The 24541-nt window shown below is 41.7% G+C and overlaps 1 protein-coding gene and 1 long non-coding RNA gene across 3 annotated transcripts in view; both read right to left on the reverse strand.

Annotated features, from left to right (window-relative positions):
* ATRN (attractin) overlaps positions 1-24541 on the reverse strand; it is a 225780-nt gene that overhangs the window by 80275 nt on the left and 120964 nt on the right. For both annotated transcript variants that reach the window (XM_075931018.2, XM_075931019.2), the window contains exons 22-24: positions 24249-24343; positions 22246-22324; positions 21703-21860 (exon numbers count right to left, since the gene is read on the reverse strand). In XM_075931018.2, the coding sequence (XP_075787133.2) occupies positions 21703-21860; positions 22246-22324; positions 24249-24343 (332 nt within the window). The remainder of the gene's footprint in view (positions 1-21702; positions 21861-22245; positions 22325-24248; positions 24344-24541) is intronic.
* On the reverse strand, positions 4607-13360 carry LOC142829711 (uncharacterized). The gene is made up of 2 exons (XR_012904454.2): positions 13196-13360; positions 4607-13135 (listed from the first exon to the last, which is right to left on the reverse strand). It is a non-coding gene; the product is annotated as an uncharacterized LOC142829711 (long non-coding RNA).

The following is a 24541-nucleotide window of genomic DNA, read 5'->3' on the forward strand; positions in this document are numbered from 1 at the left end:
GGCAAAGAACTAGCAATGGTCCGTGCCAGCAGATTCAGTCTTCCTGAGTTCAGGCTGCAGGGCTGTCTCATTGCCATGCAGACTTCTAGGATTGGGTTGGGGCCTGGGACAATAGACCCTGCGGAATGAGAGGCCCCAGCTCAAGCCTGGACATTTAGATGGCACAGAAACATCCCTGCAGCTCAAGCCCATGGGCTGCTGTCACAGGGCCAGTCACAGGTTTTTGACCTGGGCTTCCATATTTGCTGCTGCAGGGCTTTGTTTTTCATTGCAGAAACACTCACAGCTGCATCCATCAATGGCTATTCGTCACCATGGGTAGGAATGGTGCCCTTGGCCTCTGTTTGAGAGAAGCTGGGAATGGATGACAGGGGAGGGGTCACTTGATGATTCCCTGTTCTGTTCACTCCCTCTGGGGCACCTGGCATTGGCCATCATCAGAAGACAAGTTATTGGGCTAGATGGACCTTTCCTCTGACCCAGTATGGCCGTTCTTATCCCTGACCAGCATAGCTAGGTTGACCTAACTTCTGCCTCCAGAACAAAACTGGGTTTAAGTTGATGCTCTTTACTCACTATTGGCCAAGTCATTTTGTGCCTGAAAACATTTCCAAGAAAGCATACAACATACTATGTTGAGAGCTATGCTGCTGAAAAATGGCCGCTGATTACATCAGTGTGGGAGAATAATGCAAGAGTGGATTGATTCATTTCTTGCTGGCCTTACACCTTGCTAGCACAACCCTACCATTTCGGGGTGCGAATGTAAATTTGGTGCAAATACAAGCATCAGCTTACTTTGGACGTTCAGCAGAGATGAGAATTGATTGACATTCTACTAGTGGACTGCACTACTGCAGTAGTCCCAAATTTGGCTGCAGCCAGCAGTTGGCTCAGAAATGCCATTTATATATATTCTGGTTTCAACATGTGAGCTTTCAGATGGCTGTGCAAAGCAAAAAGCGGGAATGGTTTTCTTTAAATTACAAGAGTACTTTAGCTCTAGTTCTCCTCCTCCCCCATTCGTCTATGTCAAAGCACTACCACACTGGCAGTGTCCACTCAATAGACAGACGGCTGTAGAACAGTGAGGCATATCCAGATGAAAGTGCACAAACAAGCAATGTCATGAAAAGGCTCACAATAGGTAGAGCAATCTTAATTCAGGTCTGCATGCACCATGCAGAGCATTGCCAAAAATCACACAAAAAAGCATGTGACTGCGCAGGAGAGAGAAACAAGATTTATTCACAACATTTTGCAACATTTCCATCCTGCCTCCACACTGATTGAGAAAGATCTTGTACAACACTATGCAGTCACATAGCTGAAGACAACTAAAATGAATACATGCAAGGGGCCGAATAGGCAACTTTATTTCTGACTGTCTTAAAACTTGTTGCCTTAAATATTGTTCTGTACATAATTTCCTAGCACACACTAAATTAAGATAGAATATTAGAAATTGCAGGAACAAGTCTAATACTCTCAAATTGAACCTGTGCTAATGGCAATTTTCAGGAATTTATAACTTCAACACATGTGGGTGCATTTTCATGTCAACACCATGGCTACAGGACTATTCTTTGGCTAATTTTCAATCCTGAACACAGAGAGGCATTATAGCCTTCCAAAAATATAAAAAGGAAAAACTATCCTATTTTCCCCCTCCTCCAGATCCTGCAAAAAGCTGAACTGGTTTCGGTGAAACTTTATATACTAATTCATCCTAAGGCAGAGGGCCAGCATGGAAAATTTCACTGCAGCTGGTTTAGTTTGGCAATGTTATCCCTTGAAAATGAGGGCTTATGGTGTTAAGCAAATTTAACTGTAGGTGTCACTATTCGTACCAATTATAAAAAGGGGAAACTTTGTAACACTTTTGTATTTACTTTGGTTTAATGGTTTGGGGAACACAATTATCAAATTGTGATAATCTCCAGATTTTAATTGTTTCCACTAGCCTAAATACTCTATAACTAATGTGGCGTGCTTCCCTGAAATCCCTGTTTTGTGACATAAGCATGCTTCATCCTAAATTCGAAGAATAAAAGCACAACCAAGAGATGCTGGCAAGGTCTTCCTGACCAAACCAATAGGCTTCTGAACTGGTTCTCCTCTTGTCTATGACCTGACACTACGGTAATTCTATTGCCTTCACTTTCCATTCTTTTTAACCAGTTGTGTTTAATTATGAAGATTAAATCAATGCTGAACCAAGCTGCTCAGGTCCAAGGTCTATTTCTGGAACGACTGTGCATGCTGTTTTAAATTTACTGTTTAAAATGCCTAGTATTTCTTCTCAGCACATTATGCAAACAAATGTTTCATGGTATTTAGCTTTCAGAAAAGATAAGACGATAGACTAGAAAGACATCTTTCGTTCTTCAAAACGTAAATTGGAAATTTGCTACTGGATCTGGAATTCATTTGAAATTAAAAAGGGAAAAAAAAAAACATTTGATTTTTTTTTTTTAAATCACATTTTCCACAGCTAGGTTTAAAAGCATTTGGGTTCAAACTAGGAGACTTCCTGAAAAACTTTTAAAATATCAGCCCTTATGCTGGACCTCAGATGTGTTTATGCTACAAAGCTGTTTTGAGTTATCTTGAGCTTGGCAGCTGGGATATTAGACTAATGCATTAGCCTGAAAGTCTGTCAGTTGGCAAGCTTCTTGCAAAGGAAACTGGTACTGCTAATGGAGTCTACAGCTGCAGGAGACAAATCTCAACTACAAACAGCACAAAGATTACCTTTCCCGGTAAACCATGGGCCAGCCTATCTATACTACAAAGGCAGGAAAGAAAGTTATTCAAAATGTCATCTGGAGTTCAGGGCAACTTTCCAGATGCTAAGTGGGCACTGCTGCTTCTGCCAGCATCTTTGTACCCCAACAGTCTAGCCTACATGGAAACATTTATTTATTTTCATTTTGTTGTATAAATTAACTTAAGAGTAACGAATAAAAAACCAGCCATTCAACCAGAACAACTTCAACAGCCAATCGTAGTACAACAAAAACACACAAACTGAACCATTACCATTGAAAATGCTCTGCCTTTCCCAGTTACCATTACTCAATGTTAGTATTCACTATAAAATAATACTGCTTGAACATGTTTGCAAAGAATCAAACTTAGTGACTGTATGCTGACCACAACTTTGCAGTCAATGTAAAGACAAATGGCATTAATCAACACACCAATTCATTGTGAAAAATTCAAACACTGTCAAAACTTGTAGGGAAGGCCAGCTCTCACATTTTCCATCTCCTATAAGCTAGAAAAACTATGAGCTCTACACAACGCAAGTACCTTACAGACATGTACAACAGGGGTCTCTCTCCTGGAGAGCTTACAATGCAAATGGACAAGAAGGAAATGAAGAAAATGAATCTAGAGATCGACTAAATCAATCATGTCAATTTGTTGTTTAGGCTGTGGAATAGTTGCCAAAAGAGAGGTGACAGCCTAATTTCGTGTACCAATTCAAACTTGACAAAAAACTAGATATATGCACAAGAGAAAACCATTTTGCACCTGTAGGAGAAGGAATGGATGGCCTAACAGAGCCCTACAAATCCACAGATATCTACATCATATCCACAGGTATCCACATCTCTGGCTCACTTTTAAGGATATGGATACCAATGTTTGTATCTAGAACCCTGCAAATTTGCAGATATCCACTTTATATCCACAGAGGTGGATGCAGATATCTTTGGATCATTTTTGCAGCTGAAGATACCAATTGTGTATCCACGCAGGGCTCTGCTAATAAAGTCTTTGCTATCTATAAGTTATAGGGACTTAAAAGTGATGCCTATCAATTGTAGGGGATGAATAACGAACACTCACAGATTTCATTACTATTTGGGAAGTGATGAGCATTAAAATCGCTACAAAAGCGGTAAGTGTTTTATATAAATCCCAGTATCAAAAATATTTCCTAAAAACACTTCTCAACATTAGACAATACCGAAGCAGCACACAGGTTCAGATTTCTTGATGTGTTATCTTATTCCATGAAGCAGATGTCATCAAAATCTGTTCAGTCACCTTTTCTCCAAGAAATAAGTAAAGAGAATCTAGAGTTTTTACACTGATTATAAGGGCAAGATGGAGGCACATTTCAACATGATAAAAGTCATTTGTTTGCTCACTGTTTATATAATCACATATAAGATCACAAAGAGAAAACAGTTTCTTGCCACTTTAACCAGAAAGGACACTCTCTAAATGACTTAGCCACCTGCATTCTGCTACAAAGACCTTTTACATCTGCACTTGAAAGGGAATCCTCTGAACTGTCATTCATGTTAAAATTCGACACTTGCCAACAAGGACTTAACAAGAATTTGAACTTTCTCACCCATTACCAAGACAGTTTCCCCAATTATTACCTGTAATACCATTAACTCACAAACATCCCACTCTCCCTACCTTTAATATCAGCAATTCACAGACACTTACCTTCCTTCCTCCCCTTTCCCACCCCCCCGCATCTCCCTTCTGTTCTGCAATGTGATTTGTCCTTTTCATATTTGTTCATTTTTTTTAATTGTATCCTTTGGTATACATGGTTGTGACTACTTTCTTCCACTATTTGATGTGAGGAAGTGGGTCTGGCCCACGAAAGCTCATCATCTAATAAACCATCTTGTTAGTCTTTAAAGTGCTACATTGTCCTGCATTTTGCTTCAACTACCCCAGACTAACACGGCTACATTTCTATCACTGTTTATATAATGAACTGCTGGAAGCTTGAAAGTGAAATTGGGTCCTTAAAACTTTTTCTCTTGATTGCAGGAGTCTCAAGCTGGGGTTCGCGGATCATCAAGGGGTCACAAGCTTATTATCATAGAATCATAGGACTGGAAGGGACCTCGAGAGGTCATCGAGTACAGCACCCCACCCTCAAGGCAGGACCAACCTCCGTCTACACCATCCCTGACAGATGTCTATCTAACCTGTTCTTAAATATCTCCAGAGAGGGAGATTCCACCACCTCCCTTGGCAATTTATTCCAATATTTGACCACCCTGACAGTTAGGAATTTTTTCCTAATGTCCAATCTAAACCTTCCTTGCTGCACTTTAAGCCCATTACTCCTTGTCCTGTCCTCAGAGACCAGGAGGAACAAATTTTCTCCTTCCTCCTTGTGACACCCTTTTAGATATTTGAAAACCGCTATCATGTCCCCCCTTAATCTTCTTTTTTCCAAACTAAACAAGCCCAGTTCATGAAGCCTGGCTGAAGACAGAAGGGTTGTGAGCTGTCAAACTCCAGCATTTATAAATGGAGTTAAATATATAGAAAAGTGTTTTAAATTTACAAGTAGAGGGATCACACTCAGAGATTTGCTACATTGCAACTGCTTTGGAGGACAAGGTCATAATTCAAAATGATTTGGACAAACTGGAGAAATTCTCTGAGGTAAATAGAATGGAGTTTAATAAGGACAAATGCAAAGTACCCCACTTAGGAAGGAATAATGTTTCACACATACAGAATGGGAAGTGACTGTCTAGGAAGAAGTCCTGCAGAAAGGGACCTAGGGGTAATAGTGGACCACAAGCTAAAAATGAGTCAACAGTGTGACAATGTTGAAAAAAAAGCAAACATGATTCTGGGATGCATTAACAGGAGTGCTATGAGCAAGACACGAGAAGTAGTTCTTCCGCTCTACTCCATGCTGATTAGGCTTCAATTGGAGTATTGTGTCTAGTTCTGGGCACAGCTTTTCAAGAAAGATGTGGAGAAGATCAACAAGAATGATAAAGGTCTAGAGGACATGAGCTATGAGGAAAGACTGAAAGAAATGGGCTTGTTTAGTTTGGAAATGAGAAGACCGAGAGGGGACATGATAGCAGTTTCCAGGTATCTAAAAGGGTGTCAAGGAGGAGGAGGGAAAATTGTTCTCCTTGGCCTCTGAGGATAGGACAAGAAGCAATGGGCTTAAACTGCAGCAAGGGAGGTTTAGGTTGGACATTAGGAAAAACTTCCCAACTGTCAGGGTGATTAAATATTACAATAAATTGCCTAGAGAGGTTGTATAATCTCCATCTCTGGAGATATTTAAGAGTAGGTTGGACAGACAACTATAAAGGATGGTGCTTGGTCCTGCCTTGAGGGCAGGGGACTGGACTCAAAGACTTCTTGAGGTTTCTTCCAGTTCTAGTGTCCTATGATTGATTCTATACGTGGAAAGAGGTCACCAATACAAAAGTTTGAGAATCAGTGCTTCGTTGTGTTGCAGGGTTGGCAGTTACTGCTGTTATTTTTGTTTTTTTTTTAAAGAAAAAGAAAGAGCAAAGAAGCATGTGCTCTTGGAAAGTCATAGGATTATTCCAGTAGCATATCATACAATATATGATACACATCTAGCAGCTGATGGAAGGACTAGATTCATTAAGCAGCAATATCTGACAATTCATTATAGATTCAATGTTTCTATGGTAGCTTGTATATCATATGCTGCACTTACTGGTTTTGCGTAGATTTTTTTTCATGGGCTTATGTTGGAGAAAAACTGAGATAGAACTAAATTTCACTTTTCTAGCACGCAAAATAAGCAAGTCATTTAAATACATTCAGGACACATTATCAGTAACTAGCAGTCTCCTTCCAGTTTCACTCTTGTAGTTGTTGAAAGCCCAGACTAAATGAAATATTTATCTGCTATCGTGACATGGAGAACTTTCTAATGCAAAGACAGACTGATAATTCAGAATTAAAGACTTATTTTGATTGTTTTCTCTGAAACATTTACTAATACTTTCATATCCTTTAGTGAAGAAGTGAGTCTATAGGACAGTCGTTCTCAAACTTTCTGGCCCGTAGACCACCTGGCTCAATGTAAACATTTCCACAGACCTCCAGTTGCTAATGGAAACTCACTGTTATTTACATAATTACACCCTAACCTGTGCCAGGGAAGATAATGGAGCAAGTAATTAAGGAAATCATCTGTAAACACTTGGAAGGTGGCAAGGTGATAGGGAACAGCCAGCATGGATTTATAAAGAACAAATCATGTCAAACCAATTTGATACCTTTCTTTGATAGGATAATGAGTCTTGTGGATAAGGGAGAAGCGGTGGATGTGGTATACATAGACTTTAGTAAGGCACTTGATACAGTCTTGCATGATATTCTTATCAACAAACTAGGCAAATACAACTTAGATGGGGTTACTATATGGTGGGTGCATAACTGGCTGGATAACCGTACTCAAAGAATAGTTATTAATGGTTCACAATCCTGCTGGAAAGGTATAACAAGTGGGGTTCTACAGGGGTCTGTTTTGGGACCGGCTCTGTTCAATATCTTCATCAATGATGTAGATATTAGCATAGAAAGTACGCTTATTAAGTTTGCAGATGATACCAAGCTGGGAGGAGTTGCGACTGCTCTGGAGGATAGGGTCATAATTCAAAATGATCTGGACAAATTGGAGAAATGGTCTGAGGTAAACAGGATGAAGTTTAATAAAGACAAATGCAAAGTGCTCCACTTAGGAAGGAACAATCAGTTTCACACATACAGAACGGGAAGCAACTGTCTAGGAAGCAGTACGGCAGAAAGGGATCTAGGGGTTATAGTGGACCACAAGCTGAATAGGAGTCAGCAGTGTGATGCTGTTGCAAATAAAGCAAACATGATTCTGGGATGCATTAACAGGTGTGTTGCAAGCAAGACACGAGAAGTCATTCTTCCGCTCTACTCTGTGCTGGTTAGGCCTCAGTTGGAGTAGTGTGTCCAGTTCTGGGCACCACATTTCAAGAAAGATGTGGAGAAATTGGAGAGGGTCCAGAGAAGAGCAACAAGAATGATTAAAGGTCTAGAGAACATGAGCTATGAAGGAAGGCTGAAAGAATTGGGTTTGTTTAGGCTGGAAAAGAGAAGATTGAGGGGGGACACGATAGCCGTTTTTAGGTATCTAAAAGGGTGTCATAAGGAAGAGGGAGAAAACTTGTTCATCTTGGCCTCTGAGGATAGAACAAGAAGCAATGGACTTAAACTGCAGCAAGGGAGGTTTAGGTTGGACATTAGGAAAAAGTTCCTAACTGTCAGGGTGGTCAAACACTGGAATAAATTGCCGAGGGAGGTTGTGGAATCTCCATCTCTGGAGATATTTAAAAGTAGGTTAGATAAATGTCTATAAGGGATGGTCTAGACAGTATTTGGTCCTGCCATGAGGGCAGGGGACTGGACCCGATGACCTCTCGAGGTCCCTTCCAGTCCTAGTATTCTATTATTCTATTTTGCTACTGCTGTAGCTAGAGAGGCTGGTTTCATTTAAATTATTAAACAGGTTAAACGCTTTACCTCTCTCATGTTAATTTATCAAACTTTATTTTTTAAAAAGTAAAATAGTAGTTTGTGTCCAACACAAAAGGTTTCGATGTTTTATTCATATATGGCAGATGTGGGGGACCTTTTTTGCATCAGGGATCACTGACCCACAGAAAAATCAGTTAAGGATCACACAAGTGAGAAGCAAAAACGCTCCTCCCAAAACCCCCAACCCTCATGAATGTGGCCCCCAACTGCAACACTTCACTCCCCTGGCATTCCATCCCCATGGGGAAAGGGGAAGGGAAAGGACAGGAAGGACTGAGGTTCAGGGCTTCCCATAGGCCAGATTTCGTTTTCTGGGGTTCTGGAGTTACTGGATTTTATGGACCCAATATGCTCTGGGGAAGGAGAAGGGGGACAAAAATGAAATGTTCAGTGGGTGGGACAGGACTGCCAGAGAGTGGGATAAGGATGGGGTGCAGGATCTGGGAGGAAGGAAGGGTGCAGAAAGGGTTACAGGTGCAGAATCTGGTAGGGAAGTGAGGTGTAGAAGCACTTTAGGAGTAGGGTGTCTGGCCAGAGGGAGTGAGCAGGAGCAAGGGAAGGTGCAAGGAGCAAATGTGGGTGCAGGAGCGGGGGGGGAGGGAAGGGGAGGCGAGATGTCTGGCCGGAGAGAGGGTGCAGAAGTGGACTGGGGGTAGAGTGTCTTGCCAGTTGCAGGGAGTGCCTGGGGGGCAGAGTGGCTGAGGGAGTTCAAGTACATGGGGGCAGGGCGCCCCTGGGAATAGGACTGGGGTCAAGGTGGCTGGGGGGGGGGGGTCAGGGCAATGGAGGGGAAAGGGGCATGTAGGCTGGGAGAGGCACAGAAAGGCAGGGGTGGGCAGGTAGGTGACCCCAGGGTGTCGGATCCCGCAGATGACCAGTCCATGGCGCCCTCCCCCCAGAACAAGTCCCTGTGGGTGCAAAGCCCCGAAGGGCCCCGAGTCCCCACCTGCCTCCTGGTGTGCAGGACCCTCAGGCCCAGCATTGCCGCCTCCTACCGCACAGCCCAAACTGCTGCCAGGGAAGCGGGGGGCCACTGGCCACTCACACACCACAAGAGCCCATCCCATAGCTGAGCCCAGCGCAGCCCAACCTGCTGCCTGCCACACAGGACCAAGGGACACGCCGCTCTTACCATGGCGGCGGCGCTCCTCCATGTGTAGCTCCGTGGCCCATGTGGGGAGGTTGGGGGATGTGAGTTTGCTTTCTTCACCTCCCCACTTGCTGGTGCTACAGCAGCAGTGTAAGGTCCCCATGGGGGGGCAAAAGGGGAGGGGGTGAGCTCCTACCACAGACAACCTGGGATGCAGCTGAGGACCACTAGTGGTCCGTGAACTACACTTAGAGAACCACTGCTATAGGAAACACTTCAATGTGACACTGTTCCCACAAATGAGTGAGTTCTGGAAAAGAGGTGGATTATAGGTAGGAATTACACACAACAATCAAGAACAACTAAGAAAGGATGGGTTTAGAACAAAAATTCAACTACTTCTACAGTTTTGTGATTCAATACAAATATCCATTTTAAAAAATCCTGCCTTGCTCCCTTTTATATTCTGCAAGGAGTCTCTATTCTGTTCCATATTCAGAGTTGGGATGTAAAATCCTGATTAACCAGTGTACTGGTTAAACATAGTGTTTAACCAACTAAGAGGGGCTGGCTGGAAAGTCCTCCCCCGCTCACTCCAGCCTAGAATGAGGTAAAAGGGGGGGGGGGAGCTCTGCCAGCTAGCACAGGGGACCATGGGGCTGGAGCAGCCCTCTATCTCTGGCGGGACCCTCTATCTATTAATCGTTACCCTATAAGCCTCACCCAGTAAGGGTGTTCACATCCCTAACTCAGAGGACTACTAATTTGACTTTTTAATTGGCATGCACAGTGCACCTCTTCCTAGTTCCAGACAACTGAAATATTGTTTGACATTCAGATACAATGGCAACTGACATTACAATTATGGCAATTGGCATTACAATTAAGACAGCTAGTTAAGTCTCCTGGAATTCAAGCATCATAGAAACTACCTAAAAAACTTTCCACACCCATGTAAGAGACACACAGTGGGAGAGGAAATCTCTTTTATTAACCCAATTACTATTGGTGCAAGAGAAGCTTTGAAGCTGTACACAGTTGTTCAGGTCTGAAGAAGACCTCTATGTAGCTCAAAGGCTTGTCTCTTTCACCAGCAGAACTCTCTTAGATCCTGGGAACACCACTGCTGCAACAACACTGCACTCACCAACATAAAACCAACCCATAAAAGCCCCTCCAAAAAACCCCACCCCTCTTCGCTAAGAAACCCAACTTACACCACTCGAGAGAAGAGATGGAGTCAGCAACATGTCCCAAAGGTGCAATGCTGGCTATTTCAGAAATAGGGGACACCACTGAAGAGGAAAGTTTTTTCATGGGAGAAGCATGGCGAGGGGCCAGCTTGGAGACCTTTTATATGGTTAGGGGCCAGCTTGGAGACCTCCTCGGATCACAAATGCAGCACTGTCACAAACCTCTCTTCACACCGGCATGTTCCAGACCACATGCTAGTAGAAATCCTTCTATCCCAAAACCTTTTCCAGTGAGGACATGGCAGACTTCCTACTTCAGTGAAGAAGAGATCTGCCTTTTTACTGCTGGAGCATGTATTTCATTTGAAGTAGCTCCCTTTCTTGGAGCTCTCGGTTAGGTATTAGCCATTTGGATCGGAGTGTTACACTTCAAGAAGTACTTTTTTTTTTTCTTTTTGTAAAACCATCTGTCCCCACACCCTAAATGGGGACTCATCTCTTCAAGTAAACCCTGCTAGCCGGAAGTACATTTCTTATCCCAGTCATTTACAATGCTGTACAAATGTGTTTCAATAAAAGTGGAGAAGGAAAAGACTGAAGCTTCTGTTTAAGGCTCTAAAACCATTTAACACAACTCAAGGACCCAAGAGGCAGAACTATAGAAAAAATAGCAGGTCGGTTCACTTCTAAAAGGTAACGTTTTCCAGCTGCCAGGAAAACCATTTCTTCATCATCAAAACATTTCATACATCGCTGTAAAGACAGAGACACCCTAAAGTAATGACTGATAATAGTTCATTGCGCCGCAAACAACAGGTTAGGAGCTGAGGCACCACCACTAAGTCTGAATGAACTCACATGCATTCACAGGCACAGTTCACTCCCAGTGCAGTCTGCGGCAGGAGAGGAACCCCACCGTAACATATGGACTGCACAGAAATGCATGCTATGCTACAGTACTGCAATAAAACAGCCACCTTGAAAAAGAAAGCTACTCCTGCTGAAGTCACCCATCAACGGAAGGCATTACCTTAGGTGGCAAGTCCTAAACGTTGCAACACCTCCTCAAAAATGGTGGACTGTCCTCTAAAACAATTCCTAATTTTCAAGGATTTAGAATGCTGCTTGCAAAAATACTCCCCAATGTTAAAAGGAACAACTTCTAAAATAGGAGAAAAATGCCACCAACTGATGCCAAAAATAAGAAGGCAAGAGAAGCTAGAAAGGAAACAGCTGTTTTGTGTTTTAAAGTATCATTTAACTGTTCTGCTTCACATCTCCCCATACCCAACAGGAGGTGTCAGTCTGCCTGTTCTGGAAATCAGCATGTAATTGCATCTCTCCGAAAGTAATTACATTCAACAGTAAATTTCACAAGATTAAAACAAACTGATTTATCTGTCATTGTTCAGTTTAAAGCAAGTATCCCATTATGGTCAGGAAAAGATATAATGTGATAGGCTCCTAGGCACATGCAATTATATGTATCCAAAGGAAAGAGACACCATGAACTGTCATTAACAAGAGACTTCAATTTTCTACTGCTGTCAGAGTCTTATAAGGAAAAGTGTGTGAAGGGACCCACCGCTCACACTGGCTTTATTCTATCTCTTGTATCCATCCCTAATGCAGGGAGCATGGTAAGAAGGCCAGTGAAGGCCTTTCAGGAAAGTTACCCAGAGCCACAACATTTAATTTGCTTCTGAATCTGGATGTTTTTGTATTAAATTGATTAGTTATGATAATGATAACTACTAATGTACATGTTATATATACATGCTATTAATTTAACCCACAATCAGTTATTCATTCTTAAGTGAGGATACGACGGTATTTCCATTTTACCTGGAAACCTTACCAGTTGCATTACAAAACAGGCTGTAAATCTCCTTAGAGAAGTAATACTCCAGATCAGCTTTATGTACTTTCTTTATATAAATCCTTCAAGAAAGTGAAAGCTCATAATAAAACGGAACTATACGTACAATATCACACGTTCACCAAGTTCCATTCTTATGCTAAAGCCTATTGCCAACCACCTGTCAATTTGCTGAAACAAAGTTTCAGATGGTACTGGGTCCTGCTATGAGGGCAGGGGACTGGACTTAATGACCTCTGGAGGTCCCTTCCAGTTCTAGTGTTCTATGATTCTATCTATAACTTTACTTGACTCTGCATTCTCACATGTACTTCCCAAAACATACTAAACAGTGAATGACATGTAAAATTTCAGTGTTATTGAAGTTTGTATGCCAATTAATGTTTCCCTCCTAACTGCAGAACCCTGTATAGCTAGAGATGCCCGCCACATTCAGGAAGAAGGCCCTTTTTGGAAGTATCTTAATTTTTTCTTAAGTAACAGATGTACTCTGAAATATGACTAATAATGGTACCATGGTGTACGTAATGCCTCATCAGGTGTAGTCAATCTTACAAGTTACTTAATTCTGTTGATGCATAGAAATAAATAGAATGCAGTTCATTCCTTCTTAGCTGTGCGTGCTCTCTTAGCAGGAGAAGAAACCCATGAAAAATAAATACAGTAGAACTGCAGAATTACCAACACCTTGGTACCAGAGGTTCTGTAATTCTGAAACATTCATAACTCTGAATACAGTAAACTTCCGATAATCCGGCACCTTTAGGACCCAGGGGGTGCCGGATTATCAGATATGCCGGACTATCAGAAGGGGGGGCTATGAGGGGTGTGGAGTGGGGTGGGAGGGGATGCCACCCCAGACCCCTCATAGCCCCCCCTTACGATAGTCAGGCTCTGCCCCAGGAGTCCCTGATTCAGCCGCTGCTGGTCAGTTTCAGCAGCAGCTGAATCGGGGATGCCTGCAATAGAGCAGCTGGGGTGCTGCTGTGTTGGTCCCGCAGAGCCGAGGGACGGCGCTATGGCACCAACCCAGCAGCACTCCAGCTGCTCTTGGGGATGCCTGAGACAGAGCAGCTGGGGTACTGCCCGGTTGGTCCCGTAGCACTGCCCCTCAGGGCTACGGGACCAACCGGGCAGCACCCCAGCTGCTCTGCCCCAGGCGTCAGGATTCAACCTGCTGGTGAAACTGATGCTGCTGGTCAGTTTCAGCAGCGGCTCAATCCCGACGCCTGGGGCAAAGCAGCTGGGGTGCTGCCGGGTTGGTCCCGTAGCGCCGCCCCTCGGCGCTGCGGAACCAACCCAGCAGCACCCCAGCTGCTCTGCCCCAGGGTCCCCAAGTCAGCCGCTGCTGAAACAGATCAGCGGCTGATTCCAGGAAGCCTGGGGCAGAGCAGCTCTGCCCCGGGCTTCCTGGAATCAGCCGCTGATCTGTTTCAGCAGCGGCTGAATCGGGGACCCCTGGGGCAGAGCAGCTGGGGTGCTGCCGGGTTGGTCCCGCAGCGCCGTCCTTTGGCGCTGCGGGACCAACCCGGCAGCACCCCAGCTGCTCTGCTCCCGGCTTCCCCGATTCAGCTGCTGGTCAGTTTCAGCAGCAGCTGAATGGGGGAAGCCTGTCCGGCTGCCCCAGCACTTCCGGGTTCCTGATAGTGCCGGACCATCAGGAGTCCCGGAGCATTGGATGCCGGACTAATGGAGTTTTACTGTATATTGTTATGGCTGTTCTTTCAAAAGTTTTCAACTGATCATTGACTTGATACAGCGTTGTAACCTTATTATGCAGAAAAAAATAATGCATCTTAACTTAAATGAAACAAGTACAGAAGTAGTTTACTTACCTTGTCAAATTTGTTTTATTTTAACTCCCCTCCCCTTTTTTATCAAGTGTTTTACATTTATCACAGCACTAAACTGCATTTGTGGAGTTGGGTTTTTATATTTATGGTTCCAAATGAGGTATGTGGTTGACCACTCCAGCTCACATCTTGTATTCATTATACTGGGGTTCGACCATACCTATGACTCCATAAATAAAGGAAGCAGATTTGTTGCATGAGGTGCCATTCTATATGGTCACTTTTTAGAGAAGAATAGTACTCCCCTACTTACATGTTCAAATAAGTTTTCATTTCATTACTATTTCATTACTATTTGATTTGGGAAAGTGAAATGTACATCCTTCTATAAGATGCAATTACTTTGCCCAAATTTGCTAAGAAACTCGAGGTAATCTAAAAAGCTATGTACAACAGACTCCACTAATAAGAAATTCCATTTATAATGAAGCAGAATGCAAGTCCCAAACTGTTTCAGCGTGCCAATTTCACTTTCAGTCCCAGGGACACATACTCCTTGCAGAATGCTTTGATGTCAAGAGTAACTGGCATGCTGTGTAACTTACATGTGCAAATTTATATGAACGCCCTCATCTAGATCAATGACAAGAACACCCAACGTAAATTAAAAAATGGACTTACTTAGGATGTGTTACAGGCTGCACCAAATTTTCAGTTTTACTAATTGCTACAATTTCTATGCTTGAGCCTTCAGCATTTAATCATAAACCAACTATCAATTTCACAGAGCTGGATGATTTCTACCTTCCTGCTCCACATTCATTCATTTCACTAGGTAAGTTTGTAAGTGATTCGATATATTAAATACAGTAGATTTCCAATAATCTGGTACCTTTGGGACCTAGGTGGTGCCGGATAATCGGATATGCCGGAGTACCAGGAGGTATTATAAGGGAGCATACTCCAAACCCAATCTCCCCCCCCGTCCCCGCACCTTATGCTCGGGTCCCGGAGCCACCGGTACAGCCACGTGTCTCCCTCCAGGTGCTGGGGCACGTGCTCTGAGCGGCCGGCTTTTCAATGAGCAGACCGGGACGCCATGCGCAACCCAATCCACATGCCCTACCCTTCTCTTCCCCCAGAGCCAAACACCTCCTCTCCCTGCTGTCACCCAATCTCCTTCTCCTCCAACCTCATATCCGAGTCCCGAAGCAGCTGCCTGTGTGCAGCGGCCGGCTGCTAGCACATGCAGGCTGGACACTGTGTGCGCTGGGGACCATGAGCAGAATGGCACGGGCCATGAGCGCGCATGCGGCTCACAGCGGCCCGGCTGTGAGAGCAGCTGACCTGAGCAGTTCCGGGTTGCAGTTGATGCCGGACTATCAGGAGTGCCGGACAACTGGATGCCGGACTATTGGAGTTTTACTGTAGATTCAAAGAATACTTTGATACCATGATGTATCATCTTTTAAATACCTAGTATGCTTCTCTTATGAGAGCTCCAGAAGAAAGAAGGGTCAAAGTTCTATACAGATACACTATATAGGGCTTAGTTTCTTAAACTGAATGTGCTAGAGGAATACACACAGACACACAAAAAAGCCTGAACGTCACACAAAGACATTTCAGAAGTTAGGGATATATAAATATCAACAGCAGAAACCATTTCATCTATATTCTGGCTCCCCTTCCCTCCTCCATGGCAGTAATTAAATCAGAGATGAATTCAACAAATTAAAGTAAACTAAACCCATCCCACTATTTCAGATTCGCAAAATCAAAACTGCCCAATATCAATGTGATGCTCCACCATCAGCTATCATGCTGTGAAGGCCACTGCTATCATGGTAGTTTTCTGAAGCCACACATGGTTGGAGTGATGTTCTTCTAACAAATGCCATGTGAGCATATGGTAAGATTCTGAAAAGGTATATTTAAAGTATTTCATATGCAAGAGGATATAAAAACCTCTATACTTTTCTTGCTGTTTGGGAATATATGGTACATCAGGATGATAGTAAATTAGAGAGGGTTCAGAAAAGAGCCACGAGTATGCATAAAGGATCAGAATACAGAGTCAAGGAGCTCAATTTATCTCAATAAAGAGAAGGTTGACAGATGACTGGATGATAGTCTTGCACTATGTAAATGGAAAACAAACATTTTAAAATGGGCTACTCAATCCAGCAGAGAAAGGTGCAACATGATCTCGTGGTTCAAAGCCGAACCTCAGAAATTGAAATGAGAAATAAGATTTAAAATTTTTAACAGTGAAGACAGTCTGCCACGGGTAAGCAGTGGATTCTCCTCCCCATCAGTAGCAATTTTTAAATTGAGACTGGATGATTTTCTAAAAAAAATCTGCCCTAGGAATTGTTTTAGGGACATTCAAAGGCCTGTGATAGAATAGGTCAGACTAACTGATCACAATGGTCCCTTCTGGTTTTGGAATCTATGAATAACTTAACAGGTCATTCGGTAAAAAGAACTGAATCCAACACAGGAGAGAGAAATGAATATAACTGCCAAGCAATGATATGGTTAAAAACTACATCTCCAGGGACCATGTTAACTTGTTATTCACAGGAAAAATTAAGAAGGAGTGCAAGAGACCTCATAAAGGAGAAGTCTATTTTTAAAACATGAATGATCTAGAATTAAATGAGCCAGACCACAGAATGTGTGTACTTCTGATGGCCTCAGAACAACAATCATGACATTATAAAACAACTTGTATATTTATATTCTAAGTGGTAAAAATACCATAAATACCAGATTTGCACAACAGGCTTGCCTGCTTAGCCACTTACTTTAGTAGAATATTCAAAGCTGTTAAAACAGGTTTCAAATTAGCTACATGAGCAGCCACATGTTTGATCTATTAGCAGCTTTTAAGAGAGGTTTAGTTACTAGAATTTGTTCAAAATAAATGCACATCAGTTTAATACTGCTGATGTTTACACAAATTATCTATCACAGAGGATTTCATGTTTTCTCCATTAGATGACTGTACTTTAGTTTCACAGAGGTAAGCTGAAAGGAAAAACACTTTGTTTTCAATTAAAATAACGAGTAAAATTCCACTGCAAGTTCCTACATTGAATTTCGTCCCTCAAAAAGTATTATTTTTATAATCTAATAGATTGCTTTCCTGTACCAATAGAGCAACCGTTTTATAAACTCACCGTCATAAAAGACTATGATAACAGGTAAAACAAAACATTAACTACATTATACCATTTTCACGTGACCATTTCAGAAAGAATGCTATTTTTAGAGTTACACTGTCTGTCCTGCTTCTGGTAAGGATTACTTAATGCAGCACATTCAAAACAGAATAGACTGAAATGGAAAGGTGAATAGTATGCGTTATACAACTCTCATAGGCTTAATATGGTTAAGCCAAACCAAATCTACTTACAGTGAAGAACTAGAGTGCAAATAGAGAAGAATACCAAGATTTTTTCAACAAGAACTTACCTGTGTTTACAAAGGAAGCTTGGCAAACTAAGTTTCTAAATGAACTCCACAACGTGGCCTTCATAAAACGGAAGTTATTCGGACCGATCTAACTCAGAAACAGATTTCTATAACTTTTTTTTTTAAAAAGACCCTCTACCTATTGCAGTTTTAATTCTTAAATGATTTTAAATAGATATTTTCTAAAAGTAGGGGAGGGGGGAAAAAAGACATCCTACACCAATATACTTTAAAAACCAACTGAAGTGGTTTTGGAGAGAGGTGGAGCAACAAGGGGAAAAAAGCCAGATTTCAGCATTGGCAAGAACACAGCTATCTCTAGCACAAAAGAGCATTTATATGCTCAGAGTCCAACTTAAAAAGGCAAGGAGAGGGGGTAGGAAAGCCAGAAACAAGGCAAATTTGAATCAAGGACCTTAGGAACAATATTTTGTTTAAATTAAGTACTATAATCTACTGTAGATTTCTACAGCATTTTACAAAAGCTTTGTACTAGACAGACTCAATTATGGGGAACACAACAAAGAGAATGAGCTAGTACAACAGAATTGTGTACTAGAAATAATCATTACAGTATTCAGACTGAAAAACAAAAAGGCTAATTTGAGTAATACACATCATTAGATATGAAGAAAGAAAAATGACTACAAATATTTGCCAAGACACAGAACAACTCTGTCTTTGCTAACTTATCACATAACTCACAATCTGAAATTACCACATTTGAAATGAATTCACCACAACTGAAAAACAGAAAACAATAGTTTCAAAAGACAATTAGCGAAGTCAGTACTTGCAGAAACTTTAAAGATGAAACATAAGAACAGCCATACTGGGTCAGACCAAAGGGCCATCTAGCCCGGTATCCTGTCTGCTGACAGTGACCAATGCCAGATGCCCCAGAGGGAGGGAATACAACAGGTAATCCTCATGTGATCCCTCTCCTCTCACCCATTTCCAGACAAACAGAGGCTAGGGACACCATTCCAACCCATCCTGGCTAATAGCCATTGATGGACCTAACCTCCATGAATCTGTCTAGCTCTTTTTTGAACCCTGTTCAAGTCTTAGGGTATGTCTACACTTGCAGCCTAAGTCGAAATAGGGTCTACACGCGGCAATGAAATGGGCGTTCAAAATAAAGCCCTAGTTCAAAATACCTGTTAAGCCTCATTGCATAGACGCGGGTAGTTATTCCAGGCTTATCAATTTCAAAAAATGGCGCCCGACCTGGAACATGCAAATAAAGTGTGGGATATTTAGATCCCGGGCTTGATTTGCAATTTCGAATGCCTACATTTGCAGCTCTATTTTGAATGAGGCTGCAAGTGTAGACATACCCCTAGTCTTCACCACACCCTCTGGCAAGAAGTTCCACAGGTTGACTGTGTACTGAGTGAAGAAAAACTTCCTTTTGTTTGTTTTAAACCTGCTGCCTATTAATTCATTTGGTGACCCCTAGTTCTTACGTTGTGGGAATAAGTAAATAACTTTTTCTTATTCACTTTTTCCACACTAAAAAGTCATGATTTTATAGATCTCGAACATATCCCCCATCCCATAAGTCCTCTTCTCTAAACTGAAAAGTCCAAGTCTTTTTAATCTCTCTTCATACGGGACCCATTCCAAAGAGCTAATAATTTTTGTTCCCCTTTTCTGAACCTTTTCCAATGCCGACATACCTTTTTTGAGATGAAGCAACCACATCTGTACGCAGTATTCAAGATGTGGGCATACCATGGTTTTATATAGAGGCAATGAGATATTCTCTGTCTTATCTCTATCCCTTTTTTAATAACTCCTAACATTCTATTTGCTTTTTTCACTGCCGCTGCACACTGAGTGGATGTTTTCAAAGAACTATCCACAATGACTCCAAGATCTCTCTCGAGAAGCTGTAGCTAAATTAGTCCCATCATATTGTATGTATAGTTGGGATTATTTTTTCCAGTGTGCATTACTTTACATTTATATACATTACATTTCATTTCCCATTTTGTTGACCAATCACTTAGTTTGGTGATTGCTGTAATGTCCAAAACTGTAGGAGGCAGCCTTGGGAAGGGGGGCAGAGACAATCTCTTAGGCTACGTCTACATGACGAGTTTTCTCAGCAAAAAATATGCTAGAGGGACTCATTTGCATGAGTCAGGATCTCATTTGCATATTTTCTGCCGATCCGTTTTTGTGCGGGGTTTTCTGCACAAAAACAAGCAGCGTGGAAGTTTCGTTTTTGCACAAAACCCCCTTTTTTTCCACATGATCCTATGCCCCAAAAAAGGAGGTTTACCGGTCTTGCAGAAAAAGGGTTTTTTGCCCAGCACAAAAACGGATTGGCAGAAAATATGCAAATGAGATCCCGACTCATGCAAATGAGTCCCTCATTAGCATATTTTTTGCCGAGAAAACATGTAGTGCAGATGTAGCCCTAGGCAGTTTGCAACATGGATTCTCAAACAAAAAATTATGCCAGGCTCCTTGTCCCAGAGGGTTTACAATCTAAATCTGATAGGGCACATATTGTAAAACAATGAACAGTACTTTAGGAAAAAGCGTGGAGAGGAGAGATTACGTGGAGAGGAGAGATTACTAGAGAGGCAGAAGCAGGAAATATTCCTGAAAAGTGTGGGATTTAAAATGAGGATAAGGAGAAGCAAGGGGATAGATTGTTGCACTTTTAAAAAAAAAATATTCCAGTAATGTCTAGAAAACCCAATCAAGGAGAAATTATTAGCTAGTCTCTGCCTCAAACAGCTATCCATCTAGGTCAGGGAACAGCATGATAGAAGGTAAGAAACTATGTGTGAAAAAATAAGGGAAACAATAAGGGAGAGGAGTGGGAGAAATATAAGATGATAGTAAGTTAGTAGTACACCGTGAAATGGGGGAGATGACACAGAGCCTTCAAGGCAAGGTTAAATCCCTCACTACAGACCTGGAAGACAATTATGCAGTCTCATCCACCTTTTTCAATTAGCCTTTAGGAATTCTTCTCTACACATTATAGCCATCTTTTATACAATGGCATTCTGTGAACTGTTATGCAAGAATTATGAGCCAAGTGGAGGAGCAACTATTGGAGCACAAGAGACACTAGCTTTTTCAACCTCATATAGAAATCTAGGATACCTTAAAGTTCAAGGGGAGAAAAACTAGAATGTGCAAAATGAAGAATTAAAAGACAATAACGAAGAGAAAAGAAGAGGATAATAAGACTGTGAGAAACTTTTTTTTTTTTTTTAAAGTCACAGCAACTGTGGACTGGTGTAACGGGGTGTATGTGCCCCAAGTCAAAGGGGTAAACAAAGGACACTGAATGAAAGACCACCCCGATCCCATCATTGCTGGAGCAAGCCTCTCCAGTCGGGTCTAAGCGAGAACGAGAAATAAAAAAACAAGGCAGCAGAACCAACAAAAGTTCCCTTAATTAGTTTCCACACCTGTGAACTTCACGTTTTGACATTTGGCTACTTTTCCGTGAGAGTGAAGAACAACAGGAGGACTGAACCTGATGATCTTTTAAGGTTCCTTCTAGTTCTATAATTCTACAAATATGCTGTATTTGTAATGAAAACTAAAGACTGGATTTTTCTAAATAGATTTCTAGGACAACACTGGACCATGCTGAGTATAGCCCTGAAATAGTCGAAAGCTCAATTTCTTCATTTCCAGGACACCAGATTACCCCAGGTCCATTTTCAGATTGGTAGGAGACAGTGGAAATGCCAGAAGACTGGAGGCATTTTATTATTTGTCATTTTGGAATTGCTTGGCAAAGGAAAGATCTTGGTTCATCATTTATCTGAAGCTATGGCTCCACTCAAAAAGTGCACGGCATTCCGCATGCACAGGTGCTTCAGGGAAGGAAGAGGTGGCAAGTTGTGTGAAGAGTATACATTTATTAGTGGAGAGAGGTCTTACCTGTATTTTTATTGGCCATGTGAAGTTGCTGACATAAACAAAGAAAGTGATGTTGGGATTGTTCCGGAAATCAAATTTCTCATTGGAGAAGCTGTCCTTGTATTCCTTTATGTTGGACTTGGAAATAACTGGAATCTCCTCCCCTGCCTGCGTGCCAGCTGTTTGAGAATTTAAAAAGCAGCAATAAAAATTTGCTTTCAGTGCAGATCTTAAGTGATTTTCAAAGGAAACCAATTATCCTTAGTTATAAAGCTATGGCTGTGACAGTAAAATTAACTATTCAATTGAAAACTGCAATTCTGAGTTGTATTTCATTAGTAGAATCAATGAACACACAAAATATTGCATTGCAAATAATCAGATCAGCATTTAAACAGTTTCCAGTGCACATTATCAAGATGTGAGAATTGGAAAACTGGAGAGGAAAAATCTAAAATTCCTTCCTTAAATTCATTTCTTTACCACATTCCAATTTCTAAAATGTAACATACAGCATTTAATTATTCCTTTAAGTTCAGATTCCGATTTACTTCTCTCTTTTACCTGCAAAACTTGTTGACCAAGTTATGTTCAGATTGAAGTTTTTAGATGCGTTGATAAACATGTCCAGGTCTCTATTTTGCTAGTTTAGAGAGAAAAAGAGAGAGAGCAGAAATGAGTTATTTTTAACAGATGTAATTCCACTCAAATTATTCTGTTTTGAAAGCAACTCTTACTAAAAGTGTTAGAACTAGATTTATTTCACAACATGTTAAATAGACTACTCTTCTACATGTGAGAAGAGTAACGTCTACCAAGACACATTTTAAAGATCTACTGTATAGTAAATAGAACATAGCTCTACATTTTTATTTGCGTCCCCCCCAAAAGTTTGTCAATTTAATTCCCAAACTATATTCTTTCAGGGTTCTTTACAGAGTACACGTAACTAGTTTTTTTTAAATATGGAGAGGAGTGACAACATTCATATATTTTAATGCCGACATATTTAGAATTTTTTAATTTTAAATACTCTGCCTACTCAATAAAGTAATCAGTCCTACATTCTTACAAAAGTCTACTCTGGTCAAGATTTCAAATCATGGTTTTTATTGGTTTTCCTTCAGACTGCCACATGTTATCTCCTCCCTGCCCCCCCACTCCAATATCTGTGCCTTCTTTTATAATACACAATGTAATTTTTACAATACACAGTTATATACATTTCTGATAACTGGGCATACTAACTTACACTAATTTGAGTTCACTATGAAAAGTGCAAGTTTATAAACTGTCACAGTAAGTCATAACAATAAAGGTTAATGGGAAAAGGTGCAAAAAGACTGAATTAGTCTAAACAAAAAAGGTCTCACAAAATAACTCAATGACTGGTCAACAAGAGGGCTGTGTCTACACTGGCATGAATTTCCGGAACTGCTTAAAACGGAATACTATTCCGTTTTCAGTTTTTCCGGAAAAGGAGCGTCTACATTGGCAGGCTGCTTTTCCGGAAAAGCCCTTTTTCCGGAAAAGCGTCTGTGGCCAATGTAGACGTGCTTTTCCGGAAAAGAGCCCCAATCGCCATTTTCGTGATCGGGGCTTTTTTCCGGAAAAGACTACTGGGCTGTCTACACTGGCCCTTTTCCGGAACAGTGTTCCGGAATAAGGACTTATGCCCGAGCGGGAGCAGAATAGTTTTTCCGGAATAGTGGCTGATTTTGTACAGTACAGCGTCGTTGCTTTTCCGGAAATTCAAGGGCCAGTGTAGACAGCTCGCAGCTTATTCCGGAAAAGCGGCTGATTTTCCGGAATAAGTGGCCCAGTGTAGACACAGCCGAGAAGTATGGGACTGGAAATTGGCACCTCAGAAATCAGACCTAACTGGTAGCCTCTTTCCCTCATTATTTTCTCTCTTTTATCCATCACTACTTTTGGGAAGCCCTTAACAATGAGACAGGATGAGGGGGAATACAGATGGATGGATATGAAAGGGAAGGTGACAACTTCATCATGACAGCTACCAACCACACTCTCTCCTGAGACCCTTCATCATCCTGATCCTAGAAGATGTCCTGAACAGAGGAAGGTCATCATTACTGCCATCTCAACTGGATCATGCTAATCCCTAATACCACCTAACAGGTGAGGCTTCTCTCAGACACGTCCTCCTTCCTGGGTATTTTTCTGAATCTCAATATTTCTTCTCTTTCCTATTCCTCTCCTTTTCCCTTTTGTCCAGGTATTTTTCTCACTAGATAATACCGCATATTTTGCAGCAGTGCTGTAAGCCTGATACCAGAAAAAGGCACCTAATGCCCTGAACTTCCCCAACTTACTGTTAAGACCTTGTGCTGTTTCTCTCTCTCCAGCAGTCAAGTTGCAAATGATAACCAACGGCACAGAGAGAAGTTCCTCATAGCCCACTGTGGCCCTACACATTCGGTACTGCAAGGAAACAAGCTAACCACATGGACTGAGGAGGTTCTGGCTACGATGTAGAGTAGCCATGTGCACCATGAACAAAAGTATGAAATGTGAGGTTCCAAAAGAAAAGAGACCACACTCACCTCTTCAGGTGTTGCTACAAAATTGATGGCAGTATAGTAGCGATCGTCCTCTTGGGAAAGGCTGAAGGTGAACTGATAGTCAATAAGCAGAGTATCTGCAAAGAAGGCACCCAAGCAAGTGAAACACCCCTTGAAATAAAACTAGCTTCTGGAATGCAAGCCAGGTATCCTATTGCTTACTCTGAACTAGAAAACAGCTTCTCACAGTAAGAGAGAGTTACAGCATTGTTATAAATTGCCTCCCACTCCCAGAAGAAGTTTGAGTCTGGGAAAGAATAATAAACACTTGAAAC

Source organism: Pelodiscus sinensis, chromosome 4 (genome assembly GCF_052426305.1).
Source record: "Pelodiscus sinensis isolate ZL-2025 chromosome 4, ASM5242630v1, whole genome shotgun sequence".
In the NCBI taxonomy this organism is placed as follows: domain Eukaryota; kingdom Metazoa; phylum Chordata; order Testudines; family Trionychidae; genus Pelodiscus; species Pelodiscus sinensis.